General features: G+C 41.1%; 1 protein-coding gene across 9 annotated transcripts in view; it reads left to right on the forward strand.

Moving 5' to 3' along the window:
- The window catches only part of LOC132836584 (ryanodine receptor 1-like), a 402,705-nt gene that overhangs the window by 353,843 nt on the left and 23,085 nt on the right, over positions 1 to 25,777 (forward strand). For all 9 annotated transcript variants that reach the window (XM_060855950.1, XM_060855954.1, XM_060855953.1 and 6 more), the window contains 4 exons: positions 5,359 to 5,440; positions 10,632 to 11,926; positions 12,824 to 12,891; positions 25,113 to 25,422. In XM_060855950.1, coding sequence (XP_060711933.1) covers positions 5,359 to 5,440; positions 10,632 to 11,926; positions 12,824 to 12,891; positions 25,113 to 25,422 — 1,755 coding nt within the window. The remainder of the gene's footprint in view (positions 1 to 5,358; positions 5,441 to 10,631; positions 11,927 to 12,823; positions 12,892 to 25,112; positions 25,423 to 25,777) is intronic.

Raw genomic sequence — 25,777 nt, forward strand, 5'->3', positions numbered from 1 at the left:
CCTATCATCTTAAACTATAATAATGACAGTAATGCTCCAGACGGTAGGAAAGTAATATGTAACAAGAGTTGAGTGTTTTTAACAAATTCAAACTTGTTTTCAATATTGTATTGAAGTCTTAATAAGCCTTCCAAAACACATACAAGGCCTTTCATGTAGGTTACAAAAAGATTTAATGGTTTTGTTCTATGGATAAAATTTCCATGTATTTAAGTGCTGAAAAAATCAGACTAATTTATAAAGAGGAACTAGACCATATTATTTCACTATGAACAGTATAACCTCCGGTTTGATGCCATTTTAATGTGTAATATTTATTATTTGTTGTCATGCAAAAAAGGAACATTTTTGGATTAAAACACGGCACGAGGTACGTTTTAAACATTAGTTACTAAATTACTTGTCTTCACCAAAACCAATCTGCACCATGATTTTGTTTTTGAAAACAGGATATTTTAATTCAGCGTAATAGTTTCTGGAGCGTCTTAAGTAAAGGAAAGCAAAATGTCTGAAGATTTGTTGTGTTAAAGTTGTTGAACATAAGAAATAGGAGCAGGGGTAGACCATGTGGCCTTTCCATCTGTTTCACCATTCTATATGATCATGGTTAATCTTCAGCTTCAACTCCACTTTCCCATCCACTTTGTAACCTTTTAATTTCCCGACAGACCAAATATCTGTCTATCCCAATCTTAAATTTATTCAGTGGTAAAGCAACAATAACTCCCAAGGAATAGAAAATTCAAAAGATTCACAAACCTTTGTAATATATTTTTTCATCTCAGTCCTAAATGGTCCTGAGATTGAGCACCCAAGTTCTCGATTGCTCAGTCAAGGGGAAACAGCCTCTCAATTTCTACTCAATCAAATCCTTCTGAATCTTCTATGTTTAAATTAGATTACTTGACATTTTTCTAAACAGTCCAGTTAATAGGGTGAGTAAACTGGGGCCATATCATAATAAGACAACCCTGTCATCCTAAGGACCAATTTAGTAAACCTCCACTGTACCACCTCCAAGGTGATCTCACTGAAGCCGTGTACATTTGTAACAAGACTTAGTTATTCCTTTACTAAATCACCTTGCAATAAAATCCAGCATGACAATTTGCCTTCCAAGTTGCTATTGTATCTTCATGCTAATTTTGTGTTCCCCGTACAAGAACACAAGTCTATCTGAATATCATAAATCAGATTTTTCTTTAGAAAGCAAAACTTTTAAATTTCTATTCTTGCAAACCAGTTGAAATGTTTCACACTTCTCCATATTATACAGCATCTTGCTGCCCACTCTCACAATTTGCCTGTATCTCTTGGCTGCCTGTCTCCATTTTTCCTGCAGCTTACCTTTCCACCTAACTTCGTACCATCAGCGAATATAGATACCTTTCTCTCTGTCTCTTCAAGCCATTGATATAGATTGTAAATTGCTGAGCCCCTGGCCTAATCTTTGTGGCCCTTCAATGGTCACAGCCTACAAACTTCAAAATGACCAGTTTATGCATGAAAAGGTAGTGACATAATATTTGAGTGAAAATTGAATATTTTCTTTCTTTTTGTGAGCAAGACAATGAGTTACTGCACATCTAAAAATATCTCTGCATTATCATTTGAGAGCTATATTTTCTACCAATCTGGACTAAGGGGTTTCTAGCCTGCTTGACTCTTCAACAATATGAGATTGCTATATCCCTTTCTTCAGCTAAATGTATCTCCTAAACAAAGTTTGCTGAAGAATTCTCAATTTTCGTATCAACTGAAATGATCTTGAATGTTCAAAGTTAGCCTGAATGATACTAAATTCCTGCTGCTGAATAATTGTCAAGAAATTAATGTTCTAAGCTGGAAATGGAACATAACAGTATGAGCACAAAAGGGAAGAAAGAAAAGGCCATGGTTAGGATGGATACAATTACTCAAGACACTGCAATTAATGTAAATGTCATTTATCTGTTTTTTTTTTGGTTTGATGCAGTGTGTATGAGAGGCTGTACTTCACCTGTCACCAAATCTCTGCATTTTGTCAGCTCCTAATAATCTGGCTGAAGAGCAATGGCCAGAAGCCAGGTTTATGATGTGATGATAATCACCACCCTGAGTCCTTGCACACATTTAACTGTGAATTTCCACAGCATCAAGATACAAATCACTGCCTGTTTATGGACTAACGTGACCCATTATGCCACCTTTTGCATTCAGAACATTGAACACTTGCATGTAATATAATGTTTTCCTGCAATAAGTACTTTTCAAAATATATTTCAAAGAAAGGGCTGCTGTTCTATAATCGACTGATTCAAGTACTATGACTTTAATTGAACTCACCTGAGAACTGACAACAGCCCATCCCCAAACAACTTGGACAGCCAGATCCAAACGATAGGTGACCAAGACCTGACTGATCTCTGTGCAGCTCCCCAACTGACTCACCATCCATCTCAGACTGGTTGAGCTGGGCCTGCTGGATTCATTGTGGTCACTCCCTGGATTACAGTGATATGGAACCCCTGAACCTGACTGCACCAATGGGCCCACTGACCATGTCTGAACCAATGGATTGAGATTAGACACTGTCCTTGACTTATTGTGGCTGGGCTCTCTGACTGAAGGCTGCCTATCTTGACTTGATCAAGGACTACTCCCTTTACACTGTGAGATAAGGCCGGATCACAACACTGTGCTCCTCCTCCCAGTTTACAAGAAGTTGAAGCGTAGAAGGTAGTACAGTGCTAGTCTGAGGCAGCGGAAGAGTTTCTGTGGGACTGCTTGGAATCTCTCATTGCCTCTTGAACTGATTGGCTGTCTTGGCTATTCAGAGGGCAGTTAAGAGTCAACTGCACTGGTGTGGGTTCGAGTCTTATGAAGGCCAGACCAGGTAAAAATGTCAGATTTCCTTCCATAAAAGACATAAAGATTTTTTGTTTCAAAATAATGATTGCAAAATCACCATTAGACTGGCCTTTCATTCCAAGTTTTTTTGAATTCAAATTCCACAATCTGCCATGGCGGCACCCACTTATGTCCCAAGAAAACTTGCATGGTCTTTGTGAGATTAATTAAATCAGTCCAGTGAGATTAACACTACACCACTTCTCTGCATATTGGTAAGTCTTGTTGAGTCTGCTGATTGGCCATATATTGATGCCCATTGAAAGCAAAGTCAGAAATCACATGGCACCAACTTATAGCCCAACAGGTTCATTTGAAATCACAAGCTTTCAGAACGCTGCACTTCCATCAGGTGAAGCCTTCGCTAGCCTTAAGGAGCTGTGGTCCGAAAACTTGTGATTTCAGGTAAACTTGTTAGATTATAATCTGGGAGAAAGTGAAGACTGCAGATGCTGGAGATCAGAGCTGAAAATGTGTTGCTGGAAAAGCACAGCAGGTCAGGTCAGATTATAACCTGGTGTTGTGTGGCTTTGTCCAGCCCAGTATAACAGCAGCACCTCCACATTATTGAAAGCAACAGTGTTATGTGTAGGAATTCACAGTACGCATTATGTACAAAGACATTTTCAGAAGAAATTGAAGACCAAACATCACTATTGCTTGTTAGGTACGATAAAATAACTTGTCAAATTGTACACTATTGGGTTTCTGTTAGCAAAATGAGTACTTTTGCATTATAAATCTCAATAGTTATTTATATTTCCTGACTTTTGTTTTGCAAATATCGCTTTTGTAACCTATTCTAGCATTTCCATAATATGCCTGTTACTTCTCTTTTGTTTGCTATTTTGAGCATAATAATGGATTTGTTTTAATGAAGAATACTGTTATGCAGAACCATTTAGACAAATATACCTGATACTGGAAAAATGCCTTTGGGCAGTTGTAGAGGTGTAATTTAACTAACGCTAATCTTCATTGCTTATCATGCACTAAAATCTTCAAACCAGGTAGTAGTTACAGCAGTTAACAGAGATAGCTTTTCACTTTAATGCTCCCAGTGGTAGGCACTGACAGTGCAGTCTTCAGAAAATAGAATCCTGTGGAAGTCTGGTTTTATTTTCATTTTTATCATCTGACTGATGAAGAATACTGAAATTCCTTTAATCTGATGAGCTTCATCAGTGAATTAACATCTCCCTACCCATTCTTATGTAGAGCTGGTCAAATATTCTGAGCAATATTTAAGTGCTTTTGTCACTTCCAGGCTTGGTTATTTCAGTGCTGTTCCAGAGGATGTTTTACAATGGCTCCACTAAATCTTTTTATCTTACCTCACTCCTCACCTCCATCCTTGCCTATCTGCATACACTTCCAGTGCCTAAACCTCAAAATAAAGATCCCATCCTTGTTTTAATCTCTTGATTCTTCACTGTCAAGGTTTAGGCAACTTCTTCCAGCCCTCCCAGCACTCTCCCAGCCTCCAATCCAACTCTGTTCCTCTTGAACCATTTATCCTACTATGCTTTTAGCCACCTTGACCTAGAAATCCTCCTCAAACTTTTCCATCTCCCTCTCTGCCTTAAAATCCTAATTTTCCTCATATTTCTCTGAAGCCCCATTTGATGTTTGAGTGCTTTCAGTTGTGGGTTGGTACAGTGTTCATCTGCAGACTGAACAGAGTCATGTGTTCCTGTGAGTGTGCATTTTCCTTTTGAAAAACGAACTATAACTAACTCTCACTTTACACAGTTTCTGTTCACTAAGAGGGCATGAACCCCCACTTTGCTTCCAAACATTTTTTTTATTTGTTTGTGTCTCGAATTCTAACCAGGAGGCAAACCCACATATGTTTAGTGGGCGGCACGGTGGCACAGTGGTTAGCACTGCTGCCTCACAGCGCCTGAAGACCCGGGTTCAATTCCCGACTCAGGCGACTGACTGTGTGGAGTTTGCACGTTCTCCCCGTGTCTGCGTGGGTTTCCTCCGGGTGCTCCGGTTTCCTCCCACAGTCCAAAGATGTGCGGGTCAGGTGAATTGGCCATGCTAAATTGTCCGTAGTGTTAGGTAAGGGGTAATGTAGGGGTATGGGTGGGTTTCGCTTCGGCGGGTCGGTGTGGACTTGTTGGGCCGAAGGGCCTGTTTCCACACTGTAAGTCTAATCTAAAAAAAGTCTAATCTAATGTTAATGTCTGAGCTGGTCACTCAGGCCCCAGTAACACTTCTCCTGTCTTTGCTTTCTGTTTTTATTGCTTAGCCCAATGTAGGAAACTGCTTAATACCTCCAGACATTTTAACAAATTCACTACCAGGAAAGTTATTTAGCTTATCATCTCAACCACTTCTCATTGTGCCCTAAAATGTGACTACACTTTTTCTCTCACTCAGATGGAATGTTCATACCTTGCATTTAATTTGGTGGCAAGATAGCATTGAAGTTCTGTGTTAATATTTCACTTGTGTTGACAGGATTCTAGCCAGATTGAATTGTTGAAGGAGCTCCTGGACTTACAGAAAGACATGGTAGTGATGCTGCTTTCATTACTGGAAGGTAAATACAATAGTGCATTGGAATGAGAGAAGGAAACTTGTATTAGATGGAAAAAAACAAGCTAAAGCTTCATTCAGTTCAACAAGCCTTTGTACTATCATGAATTAATCATTCCCTTCATTGCCTTGGGCGGCACAGTGGCTCAGTGTTTAGCACTGCTGCTTCACAGCACCAGGGCCCCAGGTTCAATTCCAGCCTTGGGTGACTGTCCGGGTGGAGTTTGAACATTCTCCCTGTGTCTGCGTGCGTTTCCTTCAGATGCAGATCCAGTTTCCTCCCACAGCACCAAAGATGTGCAGGTCAGGTGAATTAGCCGTGCTAAATTGCCCGTAGTGTTAGTCAGAGGGAAATGAGTCTGGGTGGGTTACTCTTCGGAGGGTCGGTGTGGACTGGTTGGGCCAAAGGGCCTGTTTCCACACTGTAGCAAATCTAATAGCCAGATCTTTCATATAGGAGGGCAAGTTGTATCACTCAACACTAAAAACAGAATTGGGAATATTGTTATTCAACTGTTCAGGGTTTTATGTGAGTCTGTATTTGGAACACTCTATGTGATTCTGATCTCCATATTTAAGGAAGGTTACATGTCCGTTGGAAACAGTACAGTGAAGGTTCACTAGATTGCAGTCTGGGATGTAAGGATTGTCCTATGATGAGAGGCTGAATAAATTTAGTCTGTGTTCTCTGGATTTATAAAGAATGAAAAATAATGGAGTCAGAGAAGCACAGGAAAGGCCCTTTTGGCCCATTGGATCTGCACCAATCAAAACAAGCACCTAACTATCCTAATCCAATTTTCCAGTTTATGGCCTGCAGCTTTGTATGTCTTGCACTTCCAAATATTACTTAAATGTTATGAGGGTTTCTACTTCTACCACTCTGACAGGCAGTGAGTTCCAGATTCCCACCACCCTCTGGTGAAAAGAATCTTTCCTTACATCCCCTCTCAACCTTCTGCCCCTTACTTTAAATCTCTGTCCCTGGTCATTGATCATGCTCCCCGTCAATCGCTGTGCTCCAGTGAAAACAACCTAAGTTTATCCATTGTCTCTTCATAATTGAAATTCTCCAGCCTGGGCAACATCCTGGTAAATCTCCTCTGCACCCTCTCCAATGCAATCACATCCCTTATATAATGTGGATTCCAGAACTGCACACAATGCTCTAGCTGTGGCCTAAACAATTATAAACTCTATGCTTTGACTAATAAAGACAAATCATCTTAACCTGTTCCACTACCTTAAGGGATCACTGGACATTCACATCAAGGACCTTGGTGCTTGGCAACAAACCATACCAGGTGTCAGATCTCTATGGAGATAGTGATCACACCTCCATGACCTTTACTCTACTCGTAGAGATAGGAGCAGACAGTATGCGAAAGTAGTCAACTGGGGAGAGGGGGAATTACAATGCTGTTAGACCGGAACTGGGGTGCCTAAATTGGGAACAGATGTTCTCCGGGAAATGCACAACAGAAATGTGGAGGTTATTTAGGAGGCACCTGCTGATAGTAATGGACAAGATTGTTTTACTGAGCAAGGAAGGGATGGTAAGTTGAAAGAACCTTGGGTGGCAAGGGATGTGGAACATCTAGTCAAGAGGAAGAAGGAAGCTTACTTAAGGTTGAGAGATACGGATCAAACAGGGCTTTAGAGGGTTACAAGCTAGCCAGGAAGGAACTGAAGAATGGACTTAGGAGAGCTAGAAAGGGGCATGAAAAAGCTTTAGCGGGTTGGATTAAAAAAACCCTAAGGCATTCTAGACGTACATGAGGGAACAAGAGATTGGCCAGAGTGAGGGTAGGGCTGATCAGGGATAGTGTAGGGAACTTGCAGCTGGAGTCGGAGGAAGTAGGGGAGGTCCTTAATGAATACTTAGCCTCAGTATTCACTACTGAGAGGGACCATGTTTCTGAGGACAGCATGATACAGACTGATATGCTAGAACAGGCTGATGCTCGGAAGGAGCATGTGCTGAAAACTTTGAAAAACACAAGGATAGATAAATCCGCTGGGCCAGACAGGATAAAGCCTAGGTTACTACAGGAAGTGAGGGAAGAGATTTCTGTGCCTTTGACAATGATCTTTGCATTCTCACTGTCCAGTGGAGTAGTTCCAGATGAATGGAGAGAGGTAAATGTTATTCACTTGTTCAAGAAAGGTAATAGGGATAATCCTGGGAATTGCACACCAGTCATTTTTTTTTATCAGTGGAGGGCAAAGTATTGGAGAGGATTCTGAGTGACATTAGCTTGATTAGAGATAATGTGGCTTTGTGAGGGGCAGGTCATGCCTCACAAACCTTATCGAATTCTTTGAGGATGTGACAAAACACGTTGATGAAGGTAAAGCAGTGGATGTGGTGTACATGAGCTTCAGCAAGGCATTTGATAAGGTTCGAGGAGAAAGTGAGGTCTGCAGATGCTGGAGATCAGAGCTGAAAATGTGTTGCTGGAAAAGCGCAGCACGTCAGGCAGCATCCAAGGAACAGGAGAATCACTGTTTCGGGCATAAGCCCTTCTTCAGGAAGGGCTCCCATTCAGATAAGGTTCCCCTTGGTAGGCTCTTTCAGAAAGTAAGGAGGCATGGGATACAGGGAAACTTGTCTGTCTGGATACAGAATTGGCTGGCCCATAGAAGATAGAGGGTGGTGGTAGTTGGAGAGTATTCAGCCTGGTAGTGTTCCACAGTGATCAGTTCTGGAACTTCTGCTGTTTGTGATTTTTATAAATGACTTAGATGAGGAAGTGGAAGGATAGGTTAGTAAGCTTGCCAATGACATGAAACTTGGTGAAGTTGTGGACAATGTGGAGGGCTGTTATAGGTCACAACAAGACGTTGACAGGGTGCAGAACTTGGCTGCCAAGTGGCTGATGGAGTTCAACCTGGAAAAGTGTGAAGTCATTCACTTTGGAAAGTCGAGTTTGAATGCAAAATACAGGCTTAAAGGCAGGATTCTTGGCATTCATGTCCATAGATCCCTCAAAGTTGCCATCCAGGTTGATGGGGTTGTTAAGAAGGCATATGGTGTGTTGGCTTTCATTAGCAGCAGGATTGAGTTCAAAACCATGGGATTGTGCTGCAGCTCTATCAAGCCCTGGTTAGACCACACTTGGAATATTGTGTTCAGTTCTGGTCGTCTCATTATAAGAAAGATGTAGGTGCAGTGGAGAATTACCAGACTGCTGCCTGGACTGGAGGGCATGTCTTATGAAGAAAGGTTGAGAGAGCTAGGCTTTTCTCATTGGAGCAAAGGAGGAGGAGCGGCGACTTGATAGAGATGTACAAGATGTTGAGAGGCATAGAGAGAGTGGATAGCCAGAGAAATTTTCCCAGGGTGGAAATGTATATGAAGAGGGTACATAATTTTAAGGTAATTAGAGGAAGGTTTTGGGGAGATGTCAGAGGAAGGTTCTTTGCACAGAGACTGGTGGGTGTGTGGAATGCACTGCCAGCAGTGGTAGTAGAGCCAGAGAAAAATAAGGGACATTTAAGCAACTCTTGGATAGGCACATGGAAGTTAGTACAATGAAGGGTATATAGGTGAGTCTAAACTTAGAGTAGGATAAAAGGCCAACATAGCATCGAGGGCTGTGCTGTTCTATGTTATATGTACCTCTGATCCTCAGTGCTTCCCAGGATCATACCATTCATCATGTATTCCCTTACCTTGTTTGTCCTGCCCAAGTGCATGACACGTAGTTATTCAGATTGAATGATCTTATTGAAACATACTGATCATGAAGGGGGATGATGCTGACCTTTAGAAATGATGGCTGTGTCCTGACTCTGAAGGAACTCTCCCAGCCCACCCCAATTCCCAGTACCCCAGTTTTTCCAAGTACGAGAGCAGAGTGGAGTGCATTCCGAACTTGGCTAGCCCCATAGTGGAGTAGGTGTTTCCTGGAACCTGAAATTTGCATGGAGTCAAACCAGATTCTGAAGGATTTGTGGTTCATAGTCCTGAAAATATTCGAGAATCATAGTCTGGTTGTGAGACTCTATTGAAAGCTAACTTCCATAGGTTTTACTCGTGCCTTCCATAGGATTCAGTGCCACACTACCCATTCCCAATGGAGTCTCACATCCTTTGTGCCAACCCACTGTACTCCAAACCTATACCTATTGGCACGGTGGCACAGTGGTTAGCACTGCTGCCTCACAGCACCTGAGACCCGGGTTCAATTCCCGACTCAGGCGACTGACTGTGTGGAGTTTGCACGTTCTCCCCGTGTCTGCGTGGGTTTCCTCCGGGTGCTCCGGTTTCCTCCCACAGTCCAAAGATGTGCGAGTCAGGTGAATTGGCCATGCTAAATTGCCTGTAGTGTTAGGTAAGGGGTAAATGTAGGGGTATGGGTGGGTTGCGCTTCGGCAGGTTGGTGTGGACTTGTTGGGCCGAAGGGCCTGTTTCCGCACTGTAAGTAATCTAATCTAATCTAATTATACAAAACCAATGAACCCTATATAAATAATAGCGTGTGATCTAAGGAAAAATCTTATCCATAAAGTAATAACTTCCTTCTCAACAAAGATTTAATAAGGTGCAGCTGAGAACCAAGAATACCATCAGTTGTTGAAGCTGGATGATTCAAGGAAATCATGGCTCGATTGACAGCTTTTTCTTTCCTCCAATCTATTTTGTCAGTGGCTCAATGTTATTTACACAAAATTAAGTGATGCCAAATGCTTATAGTTTCCACCATTGTTTCCTCAAACAGTTATGCAATAACAGTTATTTTAAGAATGTTTTGAATGGCAATTTTTAAGCTTTTCTACATACAAAGGAGTTGTTACATTCGTTCAGGAGTGGCTGGAGGTATCTTGCTTCTTTACTCACTGAAATCCAATGTGCTGTTATCATTCCCCCTTCTGTTCAGTTTTTGATCTATCTACCCAGTCCTCCTCCAGCCTGCCCTTCGTTTCCTGATGTTGCCAGCAGGAGATTCTCACCTTGCCTTCCTCTGTTACCTACATACTTTATTTCTGCTTCTTCACCTCAGCTCATTCTCCATCAGATATCACCAACTGTGACATTAAATCTACACGTAGTTCCCTCCTTTATGTAGAATTTGGCAATGTTTTTTAATGAGAAAATGTAATCATTACATTCTATTTTTCATGATGTACATAACACACCGAAAAATAAAGAGTCGGTAAAACAATGGCATATTTTTATTTGTTACTTTCAGGAAATGTTGTGAATGGCACTATCGCGAAACAAATGGTGGACATGTTGGTGGAGTCTTCTAGTAATGTTGAAATGATCCTGAAGTTCTTTGACATGTTCCTGAAACTGAAGGACATTGTGGCGTCTGATGCATTCAAAGATTATGTGACTGATCCCAGAGGGCTCATCTCAAAGAAGGATTTCCATAAGGCCATGGACAGCCAGAAACAATACACACCTTCTGAGATCCAGTTCTTACTATCATGCTCAGAAGCAGATGAGAATGAGATGATAAACTATGAGGAATTTGCAAACCGATTCCAAGAGCCAGCCAAAGATATTGGTTTTAACATAGCTGTGTTACTCACAAACTTATCTGAACATGTGCCTCATGACACAAGGCTGCAAAATTTCTTGGAATTGGCAGAGAGCATCCTCACCTATTTCCAGCCTTTCTTAGGCCGCATTGAGATCATGGGTGCCAGTAAGAAAATAGAGCGTATTTACTTTGAGATTAGTGAAGCCAATAAAACTCAGTGGGAGATGCCTCAAGTCAAAGAGTCTAAGCGACAGTTTATCTTTGATGTGGTGAACGAAGGTGGGGAATCTGAAAAGATGGAACTCTTTGTCAACTTCTGTGAGGATACCATCTTTGAAATGCAAATTGCTTCAAAGATCTCTGAAACAGATGAGGGGGAAAAGTCAGAAGATGAGGAAGAGGAAGGGGAGACTGTTGAGATGATAGAGGCTGAGAAAGCCTCTTCTCCAGGTGAGGCACCATCTGCCTTTGCAGCATTCCTTAGCAGTATTGTTGACTTTTTTAAAATATTCACCTTTAAGAATATCAGAAAAAAGTACCGCAAAATAAAGAAAATGACAATTAAAGAGATGGTGATGGCCCTGGTGACCTTCTTCTGGACTTTGTTCATTGGCATTTTACAATTCATCTATAGCATCTGCAGTGGTTTCTTCATGATAGTATGGAACACCTTGTTTGGAGGTGGTTTAGTTGAAGGGGCCAAACATCTGACAGTCACTGAACTCCTGGCTAGTATGCCTGACCCTACTCAGGATGAGGTCCATGCTGATCTTCCTGACATTGGTAAAGCAGAGGTTGAGGAAATGACTGTGCAATTGGAGTTTGAAGATCAAGCTAAAGAAGAGGAAGCATCTGAGAAGCCTGATACAAAAAGAGAAAGCGGCCAATTAAGGATGAGCTCCCCAGAATCGAACCTGGGACTTGGTGACATTGTGGAGTCCACACCAGTCGAACCTCCAACCCCTGAGGGAACACCACCAAGTTTCAGAAAAGTGAGGGTAAGGACCTTACAATTCTTTCCAGCTTAAAAAAACAATCATCAAACCAGGCCTCAGATTTAGTTTCACTTTAAAGATAATAGCATGAGTACATTATCTGTTAGCTATCATTTTCCTTTCCAATTTGAATTCTTTATATTCTTGGGTTCTACGCCCAAAGGCAGTCTGACCCATAGCACCCCCTTTGCTGTTAGGGATAGAACATGCAGATGGGTCCTAAATCCACCTCAGCCAGAATGGGACTCAAACCCCAATCTGATCCACGTTGGCTGTCTAGCTAACTGAGTCAATCGGCCCTCCCAGGAGCTTAAGATGCTATGGTATTTACAGTTTTACATGAATAATCTAGAGCTATGGACAATGAAGATAGAGGCTCCAATGTTGTTTCCATACATGGCTGAACAGGAAACTCACCCACTCTTACCACCTGCTATTGTTGGAAGAATTTCCAAGTCCTAGGGTGGAATTCCAGCCTGGAGCTTCTGTCTGAGATGCAGAGATACTAACAGCTGTGCCACAAGACTACCTATTTGAATTGACAATTGAATATGAAGAGAAAAATAAACCTTAAACTCAAAAGCAAGTAAGCTATATTGAGGCTGCACCTTGTTTCCTCTCCAATTTAGTTGATTCTTATACCAAAATTCAACCTAAATGGAAGGACAATGAATAAAAAAATGGGTTGTTATTTGGTGGCGTATAGAAAACTGCAGTATGCATTTTTATCTCGTAATCGCTTGGGCTGGATTAAATCTTGAAATGTTCATCTTACCTTTCTCTAATTGCTGTATCATCAAAGGCCAGTGTTGAGACTTTGTCAAGAGTTTTTATTTCAATACCTAGACCTACAGTAAATGTTGTTATAGCATTGCAAAATGCTCTCTTACTTTTTAACAGCAACAGATTGAATCTGAAATAGAAACGAAGGAAGAAGATCAACTCAAGACTGAAGCTGAGAAAGCAGAGTGAGTCCTTCCAACATTTTTTAATCTTCAGCTTTTTTTTAAAGGGCAAGGATGTGGAAATGTGACTTCATAGCAGCAAAATAAAAATGTTTCTTTCTTAACAGTTCAGCCCTATCGATCAGTTAAAAAAATAATGTTGATAACTAGGATGTCAACTTGAAATACAATACAAAAGAATGTAAGACAAAGCCAGTTAATAGTTTCATGTGCTTGAAGGCTCAATATAAATTTAAGTTTTGATTTTCATTCCCTTAAATGAGCCCAATATTTTGTTTGCGTTCTGTACTGCTTTATGAACCTGCATTTGATATTTTTAACGATTGTGAGTTTTGCCCCTCTACTCCACTTAGATTCAATTTTAAAGCCATTGGTGGGCCATTTTTACTTTTCCTACAATCTGTTATGAAGGCGTGGTTAAATGAAATATGAAATGCATTACTCTATAATCAAAAGTACCAATTTACTTATCTAATTCCAACAGTGGACAGATTTATAGAACCACTTACAAACTTAACAATTCCCCTCTAGCTACTAACTATTCCCGAATAAAACAAGATTCTGATGTTATGCTGTTCCAACAAAATACAAGTGCCAATTAAATAACAAAACAGTAGAATTTACTCACTCAAAATTACAGCTAGAATGTGTGTTCCGGAATGCTCCACGCCGTCTTCACTGATCTTCTTTAAGGAATGCCTCCTTGTTCAAATTCTTGTGTCAGTAATGCCTCTCTAGGTCGAATTTTTGTGTCAGTTCTTCTATCAGGAATGTTCCCTCTATGAATTTTGCTGTCTGGAATATTAACAAAGAATGCCGCACTGCTTTGTTAGTTAGGTGGTGCTTTCTCTGAGAGCCGAAAGTTGTTATGTCTTGGAAGTTGGCTCTCTGCCAATTTTCAAATGCCCTCTTCTTTCATACCCTTCTTACAATCGGATTGGTGCTAGGTTGTCTAAACCATCAGATTTAAATTTATAGAATCAAAGAGATGTGCAGCATGGAAACAGACCCTTCGGTCCAACCCGTCCATGCCGACCAGATATCCCAACCCAATCTACTCCCACCTGCCAGCACCCGGTCCGTATCCCTCCAAACCCTTCCTATTCATATACCCATCCAAATGCCTCTTAAATGTTGTAATTGTACCAGTCTCCACCACTTCCTCTGGCAGCTCATTCCATACACGTACCACCCTTTTATATCTTTTATATCTTTCCCCTCTCATCCTAAACATACCCTCTAGTTCTGAACTCCCCAACCCCAAGGAAAAGACTTTGTCTATTTAACCTATCCATGCACCTCATAATTTTGTAAACCTCTATAAGGTCACCCCTCAGCCTCCGACGCTCCAGGGAAAACAGTCCTAGCCTGTTCAGCCTCTCCCTATAGCTCAAATCCTCCAACCCTGGCAACATCCTTGTAAATCTTTTCTGAACCCTTTCAAGTTTCACAACATCTTTCCGATAGGAAGGAGACCAGAATTGCACACAATATTCCAACAGTGGCCTAATCTATGTCCTGTACAGCCGCAACATGACCTCCCAACTCCTGTACTCAGTACTCTGACCTACAAAGCAAAGCATACCAAACGCTGCCTTCACTATGCTATCTGCCTCTGACTCCATTTTCAAGGAGCTATGAACCTGCACTCCAAGGTCTCTTTGTTCATCAACACTCCCTAGGACCTTACCATTAAATGTATAAGTCCTGCTAAGATTTGCTTTCCCAAAATGCAGCATCTCGCATTTATCTGAATTAAACTCCATCTGCCACTTCTACCCACTTCGCTGTCCACTACACCTCCAATTTTGGTGTCATCTGCAAACTTACTAACTGTACCTCTTATGCTTGCATCCAAATCATTTATATAAATGACAAAAAGTAGAGGATCTAGCACCAATCCTTGTGGCACTCCACTGGTCACAGGCCTCCAGTCTGAAAAATAACCCTCCACCACCACCCTCTGTCTTCTACCTTTGAAAGATGGAGGACGGGAAAAATTTCTGGCTGTAACAGCTGCTCCTTTTTTTTTGAGGTATTTTAGGTGCTGGAGGTGATTTCCTCGAATTCCAGGAGCAGCAATTACTGTTTTATATGCTTGTTGCATTGTTTTGGGACTTTGAGGAAAAAAAATTAATAGGTTCTTGATAGCTAGGTGCTTGGTTTAAATTGATTGGCTGAATTTGAAAAAACTTGTCATATTGGTGAAAACGCTGCTTGGCTGTTCAATACAAAAAGTTTCAATTCGGGCACTTCCTGTGCACCTGCGCTTTAAAGTGCTGTTTTGACATCCATTTTAACTCGAAGCACTGAAAAAAACACCATATTTTAAAGGGACCGTGCACTGCTTTCCCCCGTTGTACAATTTTACACACATCAACTTCGCAACAATAGTTAGGAGCACGAAGAAGCTGCAAAATGTGGATGTGAGACTTACAGCTTTGTTGAAGTATGTCAGAATAAAGTGAATATCTGAATGTTAGGCATAAGATCCAGTTGATAGAATAGATGATGGCTGAGTGTTGAAGTGGATTAAAGTGAGTATTGTTTGAGATTGGAGATGTTTTAGGGAAGATCTGACTTTTGAAGATGCATTCCCTGACTTTGGCCATTTGTGTTAAGATCATTGAGGTTTTCCAGCACTGTTCCCATGCGTTCAGGATCAGACTCTGGGCATTGCCCTCTGTTGCTGTCTGCTCTCAGTCACTTCTGCTCATTTGTCTGAAGAGTCTCCTGCTTCCCTGTGGCAAGATGAGCTAACTCCTCCTTTCCATTTCCATTCTAAGGACCATCTAAGAATCTCTGCCATATTGTTCCCTTGGTCTAATTTTTTTTATTTTTCTGAAAATCTTTCCCATCTACTACTTCCAGATCTACCACAGTCAGAATGCACTCCCCTTTAGGGGCAAGCTAATTTTAATTGGTCCCAGCCTCACTTGAACTCCTCAACAGCATGTCTAGTGCTGAGCTGTATGCCCCATTCAGTAAAATGAGAAGACAGCTTAAAACTTGTGTGTTGGCTTCCCCATTTCCATTGGCTGTAGGGTAGACACACATTGTAATGACCTAGTGCCATTATCCAATTTTTAAGTTATAATGAGTATGATTGATCAAAACAGATAATACCAGTACTGAGAGATTATGTCAGCAAAACTAGGGCTGTTTTCTCCAGAAATGAGCTGAGAAGTGGCCCAACAGAACTTGTTAAAACTATGAAAGTTCAGCAGGGAAGAAGTTGGAGGAGGTGTTGCTGGAAATGGTAAGTCCAAAACTCGGAGTTGGCATCATAACAAGATCACCAATAAATTCAGTAATACATTTCAGAGAAAGCTCTTTACCAAAAGGGTAGTGAGAATGTTGAACTCATTATTACAAGGAATTGTTGAGATGAACAGCATCAATGCATTTAGAGAGATGCCAGAGAAGTACATGCAACTGAAAGAAATAGAATACAGAATGGATGAGATGACGTGGAAGGCGACTGATGTAGAATATTAGTACTGGAAAATTGAGCTGACTGGCCTGTTGCCTTTGCTGTAAATTCAATGTACTTGTATAGAGGTGAGACTACTGACTCGATACCAATTTGTCCCTGGCTGTATTTATTATCTGAGAAGTAAATATTCCTAACATTGAGAAGGGTAAGTTGGAAAGAGAGAGAGATTCTGGTTATACCGTAGCTTGTTACATCCTTGGTTTTTCCCAAAGTGCTTTGCAATCAAAGAGTTACCTTCAATGACTATAATATTTCAGAAGAGAATAAAGCCATTCAGATCATCAAATCTGCTGTACCATTCACTCATGGTTGATGTGTTCCTCAGCCCCATTCTTCAGCCTTCTTCCCATTACCGTTGATTCCCTACTAATCAAAAACTTTTCTATCAAGTCTATCTTAAATACACCCAAAACAGTTTTTGCTCAAAAACTGCATACATTCATGTAGAACTCTGAGCTCAAAAACTGCATGAATTTATGTAAAACTCTGTTATCTCACTTTTTAGATTAGAATCAATCTAAACATCAGGTCAATAGACAGAGAATACAGGGGGCTAACACCTTCAACATATTGTCTAGCTATCACCATTGTTAACAGCTAACCCAAGAATGCAACTTTTATAAAAAGGGTTTTGTGATTTACACATGAAAGAAGTGAAACTATCACTGTATTCTAACAGATGAAAGGCTTAACAGACAATCAATTTTTCAATGTATAATTTCAGTTACATCACACTGTAAATTTTTGGTATAAATCCTGTGTTACGATCGAGCCCTCCACAATCTCCTGATGAAGGAGCGTCGCTCTGAAAGCTAGTGTGCTTCCAATTAAACCTGTTGGACCATAACCTGGTGTTATGTGATTTTTAACTTTGTACACCCCAGTCCAACACTAGCATCTCCAAATCTTAAATACACTCAATGACTTGGCCTGCGCAGCCCTCTGCAGCAACCCTGTGGCTGAAGAAATTCCTCCTCATCTCAGTTCTAGAGAGTCATCTCTTTCCTCTGAAGGCTGTGCCACCAGATCCTAGTCATTGTCATTCAGCATGGAAGCAGGCTTTTCGATCCAACTCTCCCACACCGACCAGACATCCCAATCTAGTTCAGTCCCATTAGCCAGCATTTGGCCGATATCCCTCTGAACGTTTTCTATTCCTGTTCCCACTCAGATGCCTTTTAAATATTGTAATGGTATCTACCTCCCGTCACTTCCTTTGGCAACTCATTCCATACATGCAGCACCCGTTTGAAAAGGTTACCCCTTGAACCTTAAACTTGTGCCCTTTAGTTTTGGACTCCCCGTTCTAGGAAAAAGACTTTGGCTATTCATCCTATCTATGCTCCTCGTAGTTTTATAAACCTCTACAAGATCACTTCTGGGAAAAAAAAGCCCTAGCCTATTCAGCCTGTCCCAATACTCAATCCCTCCAGACCCAACAACATCCCTGTAAATCTTTTCTGCACCCTTTCAAATTTAAATGTACAGTATTCACCAATGTCCTGTACATTCACAACATGACATCCCAAATCCTATACTCAATGTTCAGCCCAATGAAAGCAAGCGCTAAAGGACAATTCTCTTTTTTGGAGAGACTGGAACTAGAGAAGCAGTTTAAATACAAAGGATCTTCCATTTAAGACAAACAAGGAGAACATTTGTTGAAGTTAGAGTCTGTGGACTCTCTTCCTCAGGCAGCAGTGAAGCAGGGTCACTCAATACCGTAAGTCAGAGGTAGAGAGATTCTGGAGTTAGAGAGTCCAGAGAGTATCACGGTAAGCAAGAAGAGAGATGAGAGCACAGCCAGATCAACTACAATCTTTATCAAATGGCAGAACAGGCCTGAGGAGCTGAATGATCTATTTCTAATTTACATTTGTACATAAGAACTGCACCAGATTATTCCACCTCCTAGATTTTTATCTTGAACAGGTTCTACTCTTTCCTTAGTTATCCATTTGCTCTTTGTGTACTTACAATACCTTTGGGTTTTCTGGGCTCAAGCTAATATTTTCCATACCCTCTTTGTTTTCCTAATTTCCTTTCTAATTTACTTAGTGTATCTTCCATTTTCTTCAGTATTGAAACTCCTAAAGGCCACTCTTTCAGTCTGCCTCAATGACTGCTCCAATTCAGTATGATCGCTCTCCTTTCCTGGGTCTATGCTCCCTTGGACTCCAAAATAGAATTCTTAGAAGTATGGCATTCCAACCGGAACTCTATCAACAAACACATCAAGTTAGACCCCATCCACCACCCCCTGGGAAAAGGAACAGGAAATGACATCACCACAGGAAATGACATCGCCAGCCCAAAGAAATCCAAACATATAAATAGAAAGCAGGAATCATGTACACTGCTTTGCCTGAGGCCCACTGAAGATGTTACCTAGTAGGTTGACAAAATATCTGGAAATGAACCTCCCAGTTCAGCGAGGGAACCTACATCCAAAATCTCAAACTGATCAAAAATCTTCTCAAAACTCGCCAAAATAGTACTTCAGTACTCACTCGCCGTAACAATTCCAGCTTTTCACGAAGAACAGACTCTGTTGATTTCCCAGAGTTCTCAACTGTATCAAGCAAATATTGCTTGAGCTTTTCAACTCCGTCTCTCAGCTATACTGAACAACTAGTGACTCTCACATTTAAACCCCTAAAGCTGCTGGGACTTTTCCTGAACCTTGTCAAGAGTGTGTTGCTAGGAAAACACAGCAGGTCAGGCAGCATCCGAGAATCTGGAGAATCCTTTTCCTGAACCTTGAATCAAACACTCGCTGCATACTAATTGCCCTTGACTATTCATTGATTTTGTACACAGAACTCCTATTTCAGTTGCTTTTCCAGCAGTACAGCAAAAAGCAGTTCTGCCGAACATGGAGTCTATCTCTCTTTATCCCATACTCATTGTCTTTCCTATCTGCCTGTAATCTGTGAGCTTCTCTTCAATGATCCCCAAACTGTCCTGAGTGACCTATTCCATTCCATTATACCCCTTCTCAATAAAACAACTTTAAAATAGAATTGAATTCCTCCTGCAAAAAAACTTGTATAAAATCAAAACCATTGAGCATGGGGATCCATATTTTAAAGAGCAATCCAGTTATTCCTAGTCTCCCACATTTTCCTCCACATTAATGCATTTTTTCCCCCTTCAAGTATGTGCAAGCTGCAACCATTGAAAACCACTCCTGTATATTTGGATTTTGTTTTTATTTAGAACCAGTACTTTTTAAAGTAAAACTTAATTTTTCCATCCCATATCAAGGACAAGCAACCCTGGGGTTGGGGAGTCCAGAACTAGAAGACATAGGTTTAGAGTGAGAGGGGAAAGATATGAAAGAGACCTAAGGGGCAACTATTTCACGCAGAGGTGGGTGCATGTATGGAATGACCTGCCAGAGTAAATGGTGGAGGCTGGTACAATTGCAACATTTAAAAGGCATTTGGATGGGTATATGAATAGGAAGGGTTTGGAGGGATATGGGCCAGGTGCTGGCAAGTGGGACTAGATTGGGTTGGGATATCTGGCCGGCATGGACGGGTTGGACTGAAGGGTCTGTTTCCATGCTGTACATCTCTATGACTATGACTCTAAATGGCTTGTTCAACACTCTGGGTAGAGTTGAATGAGAGGTGTTTAGGAGTGGTGTATTTGAGTGGTACATGAAGGTAATTATTCTATTCAACATCATTTCACTATTCTCTGTTTACTAATTCACAAGTCTATGGAGTATATACAGATTCTCACAGCACAGAACAAACGTTAAACTTCATCTCAAAGCGGCAGGAATACAAAGGGATGGGAATTTTGTCAGCTGTAAAGATAGGGCAACACAAAGAAAGAGAAAGCCTTGAGCACCAGGGATTTTGAAAAAAAACTGAATGTGCTTGAAGGCCTTGGAAATTTTCATTATTTTACTTTAAAGTGGGAGTTGTCAAAAGATCTGACATGAAAATGTCGCTACCCCAAACTGCCTGAAGGGCCATCAATCCCAGTGACTGAAGGCCTAGGTCTCCTGTAAGCTAATGCAAATTGTAACTACTGAGAGTGAAATAAAAGAAAACAATCAAGTTACCATTCGTGAGTATTAGTGAACAGGGCATATGTACTGCAGCATGGAAACCCCTGATTTAAATCATAGTTCATAAGGCCAATAAAAGTACCCTTCGGCTTTTCTCTTGTTGCTTACTCCAGTAAAGTCAAGAAATTTTAGAACCCCCTCATGCATTTGCTTTCATTTTTCTTACTCCTGCTGCTTTTATTACTACTCCTACAATCTTCAAATTTTGTGCCATCCTCCAGCAGTACAGTACAATTATAAAAGATACATATACTCTTCAGACCACTCCAAAATTGATCAGTACAAATTTAACACCTGCTAAATAAATAAAATCTGGTAATGTTTTAAGCTTGCTACCAAAATTAAATACATGAGGGTCCTGTGTGGAATGAAAAAGACAGGGCTCGTCAGGAATAGACATGAGGAGGAGTGGAAATAGAATGATCATTTATGACACTTCATTTTCAAAGAAACAAAAGTAAACAGATCATGCCTGGATAATCTTACTTTTTTTTTCAATTGGAAGCTGGCGTTGATCTGTCTTCCTGAACTTCTGCAGGTCAGTGTGGTGTAAATGTGCCTACAGTGAGGTTAGGCTGGGAATTCCAGGGTTTTGACCCAGCAGTGAAAGATGGTGACATAGTTCCAAGTTAGGGTGATGTGTTGTTTGGAGAGAAAATTGTCAGTCATGTTCCCATGTATCTGCTACCTTTGTTTTTCTAGAGGTAGAGGTCACAGATTTGGAAAGTGTTATGTAGATCACCCTGTTAAGTTAAAGTACATCTTGCACATTGTACACCCTGATGCCACTGTACTTCAGTAGTGAAGCTTTGCAACTAGTTGAAACATCTTCTCCTCATCCACACTTTCCAGGCCTCTCAGTATCCTGTTAGTTTCAATCCCACCCCCACAATCCTTCTAAATTCCATCAAGCACAAACACAGAGTCCTCATATGAAAGCCCTTTATCCCGGGATCGTTGACATAATCACTCTTCTAGACTCCCTCCAACGCCAGCACATCTTTCCTTAGATACGGGGCCAAACTGCTCACAATATTCCAAATGTCACTGTGTCATTAGCACTGTTGAATTCTTCTGATCAACATAAACATATCAGTTCTGTGACAAGGAATGGTAAAAACAATAATGAGTTATTTATTTGAAGTTAAAGCTATTTACGTACAATGTAAAAATGGAAGCTGTGTGTATTTGTCTGACCTCTACCTCTCCTGCTGTACTCTGAATACAGAGTTATGAGATTTAGTACTTAAGGATCAGTCTAGAAGTGAGTGATAATTGACAACTGGTTAAGATATGATCCTTTAAAGATGTATGTACATAACATTACAACAAAACCACTCATGGCACAGGTTGCAGTGGAATCCGTGGCAGTCACAAGGGGAGCTGCTAGTCAGGCAGCTCAGCTTCTGGCTACTATTGAAGAGAAGGGGTGGAGGGGGTTCATAGTGATGGAGGCCATTTCTACAAATTCAGAATGCGTTTTTCTGTTTCACCTTCAGGCTTCCCACACACCCCAAGCAGGTATCTCATCTTTGGAATAAGGTCCACTACTAGCTTTCTGTAGGAAGCCCATGGACGTTGAAAAATCTCAGGAATCTTGGACCAAATGTTTTGCAAGGGGGCCTGACATATAAATCTCTGCTTTCATTTCCAGTTCTCTGTGCTGAATACCAAATACAACAATTATTCAAATACAACAGAAAGGAAAACCTATCCACAGACCCCCACCTCCATTTTGTCCTATCTGATTTGGTTGGGTGTCTGATTCAGAGGGTTCTCGTTTTCTTATTCCGACCTTCCAGTGTTACGGGGAAGCAAAGACCGAGTTTTTGTACTTAACAAGAATTACTTTTTAATACAAATAAATAGATTCCACTTATAGTTAAGGAATTATGAACCATTGACAAGTAACTCTACCAGTTAAAACTCTAACTCATTTATAAAATCTCCTGCTTACACACACGCAGACAGAAACCTGGGTTTTACAGGCAGAGGGAAAGGCTCGGAAGGCAGTTCACTGGGTCCTTGTCCACGGTATTAACTGCGACAAGCTTTCTTGCTTGTCGGAGCTTGCTGTTAACAGATGGATTCATGCAGGTTTTGAGCAAAGTACAGTGTAACTCTGCAAGTACAAATTCACCCCACAAACTTTATTTTGTGTGTGTGTTTGGGGGGGGTGGGGGGGGGGGGGGGGGGGTGGAAGGGGGAGAGGGAGACTGGTGGTGTGAGTGTGAAGGGGTGTATGTCTCTGAGAGAATTCATGTGTGTGTGTAGGAATGCCTGGGTGTGTGTGTGTGTCGGAGTGTTTGTGTGTATGATTTGGAGATGCCGGTGTTGGACTGGGGTGTACAAAGTTAAAAATCACACAACACCAGGTTATAGTCCAACAGGTTTAATTTGAAGCGCTGCTCCTTCAGGTGGTTGTAGAGTACACAATTGTAAGACACAAAATTTACAGCAAAAGTTTACAGTGTGATGTAACTGAAATTATACATTGAAAAATACCTTGATTGTTTAAGTCTCTCATCTGTTAGAATGACCATGTTAGTTTCACTTCTTTCTTATGTAGATTGCAAAACTTTTTTAAAAGTTACATTCCCAGGTGAACTTTAACAGTTGGTGTCAGCCCAGATAATGTGTTGAAGGTGTTAGCACCCCGTGTGCTGCTGTCTGTGTCATAATGTTTAGACTGATTCTAATCTAAAAGATGAATTCACAGAGCCTTGCATGGATCCATGCAGTTTTTGAGCAAAGTGCAATGTTACTCTGCACGTACAAATTCACCCCACAAACGTATGTGTGCATGTGGGTTTGTGTGTGTGTGTGTAGGTGGGGGTTGTGAGTGTTTGTGAGAGAGAGTGTATATATGTGAGTGTAGAAGTGTGTGTAGGAGTTCCTGTGTGTGTATGTGTGTGAGAGATTGTGGGAGTGTCTGTATAGTGTAATGGAGTCACCTGTAGTGTGACATGAACCCAAGTACCGGTTGAGGTTATCCTTATGGGTACTGAACTTAGCTATCAACCTCTGCTCGGCCACGTTTTGCTGCTGCCTTTCCCAAAGTCCGCCTTGGAGGATGGTCACCTGAAGGTCCGAGGTCAAATGTCCTGGACCACTGAAGTGTTCCCCAACTGGGTTGAAACATCCTGCCTGTTGATTGTCGTGCGGTGCCCATTCGTCTGTTGCCATAGCCTTTTGCTATAAATTCTGTGTCGTACCATCGTGTACTCCACAACCATCTGATGAAGGAGCAGTGTTCCAAAAGCTAGTGCTTCCAATTAAACATGATTTGATAATCCTCTACAATGTCACCCCTCAACCCCCTATGGTCCAGTGAAAAAAGTCCCAGCCTATCTTTATAATTCAAACCTTCCATTCCCAGTAAAATCCTGTTGAATCTTTTCTGAACCCACTCCAATTAAGTAATATCCTTCCTATAGCAGGATAACCAGAAATGTACAGAGTACTCCAGAAGAGGCCTCACCAATGTCCTGTGCAATCTCAACATGACGTCCCAACTCCTATACGCAAAGGCCTAAGCAATGAAAGCATGCATGCTAAACACCGCCCTAACACTCTTATAGGCGGCACGGTGGCTCAGTGGTTAGCACTGCTGCCTCACAACATGAGGGTCCCGGGTTCGATTCCAGCCTTGGGTGACTGTCTGTGTGGAGTTTGCACATTCTCCCCGTGTCTGCGTGGGTTTCCTCCGGGTGCTCCAGTTTCCTCCCACAGCCCAAAGCTGTGCAGGTCAGGTGGATTGGCCCAACTAAATTGCCCATAGTGTTACGTGCATTAGTCAGAGGGAAATGGGTCTGGGTGGGTTACTCTTCGGAGGGTCAGTGTGGACTGGTTGGGCCGAAGGGCCTGTTTCCACACTGTAGAGAATCTAATCTAACCATCCTGTCTATGTGTGATGCAAATTTCAAAGAATTATGTGCCTGAGCCCCTTTTCCCATTTTGGTCCACAATTTTTAAAAAATACAGAAAATTGAAAAATATATATTTTAGGATGAGTCTCACATCCTTTCATGAAGTAACTGTTTAAAATTAAATTCTGATCTTGTAAAATCTCTATTTGTACTAAGCTTTTAATGAAAAGTCCTAGAATTGAGGTAATTTGTGGATCTGCTTGGTATCTATACCAAGGGATACGCCAGGATAGCCTGTGACCCACAAAGTTCATGTTTTTTCTATACATAAACAGTTAACAGTTCCTTTCTTAATTTTGGTGGAAATAAACTCCTTTTCCATTCAGTAATTATAGAGAGTGTATAAGAGTCACTTGCAGGGAGATACTTCAATAAATTTAATTGTGACCTTTTAAATGCCATGAATTGTCATCAACCTGTTAGAGTAATAACCTATAATTACTTACCAAGAAGCATGTTTTAATAAGAAATTATCTTGCAATTCAAAACTGATTTATAAGGAAATTAAATGTCTTTGTCCATAATGAAATTACATAATTTTTGGGTTTGATCCATTAATGCATCTATACTGTCATAGGCCACAAAACGTTAGTGACTTGATGTACAATGATTGTTTCTACAAGTCCTAAACCTTACCTTACAATTGTCATTTAGATCACTGTTATCCAGTGTTAATGTTGGTGGGTTTTTTCCCCCTTTTTCTTGTCCCATAAAGCACTGAGAATGGTGAAAAGGCTGAGAAGGATATGAAAGAGAAAGAAGTGCTAGAACAATCTGAAGAAACAGGGGAAAAGGCAGAAGGAGAAGGAGAAAAGGAGGCAGGAGAAGCAGAAAAGGAGGCAGGAGAAGCAGAAAAGGAGGCAGGAGAAGCAGAAAAGGCTAAAGAAGAAGAAGAAAAAGAAGAAGAATCTGTTACACCAGCAAGGAAGATGAGGAAGAAGGCCAAGCAGGAGAGCAAAAAGGAGGAACCAGAAGCAGTCATGGAGTTCTGGAATGAGTTTGAGAATTACAAGACTAAGCTCTTGGTAAGTATGAACCCTTCTCAAACACCTGAAAAGGAATCTCTTTGGACTCCTGTGTTGATCATGTTTGGCAGCGAAGACTGCCTTGGTTATGGTCTTAATACCAGGAGAAAGCCTGTAACTGCCTGATTCCTGAAATATCTAATAGGCTTTCACATCCTAATATGGCACAGAGTCCTCTCAGTTAATCTTTCGAATTTAGTCCAAACTCAGGAAGATACCTCTTTCAGAGTAATGCTGAAACCGAGTTCTCCTCCACAATGAGCAGAGTGTTCCTCTATGGTGATCATTCTGCGACAATTTCATGCAAGAATTCTCCCAATTTTCTCTCAAATCAGTATACCAATCCTTTTTAAGA

The sequence above is a fragment of the Hemiscyllium ocellatum genome, chromosome 47 (assembly GCF_020745735.1).
Source record: "Hemiscyllium ocellatum isolate sHemOce1 chromosome 47, sHemOce1.pat.X.cur, whole genome shotgun sequence".
Lineage (NCBI taxonomy): Eukaryota > Metazoa > Chordata > Chondrichthyes > Orectolobiformes > Hemiscylliidae > Hemiscyllium > Hemiscyllium ocellatum.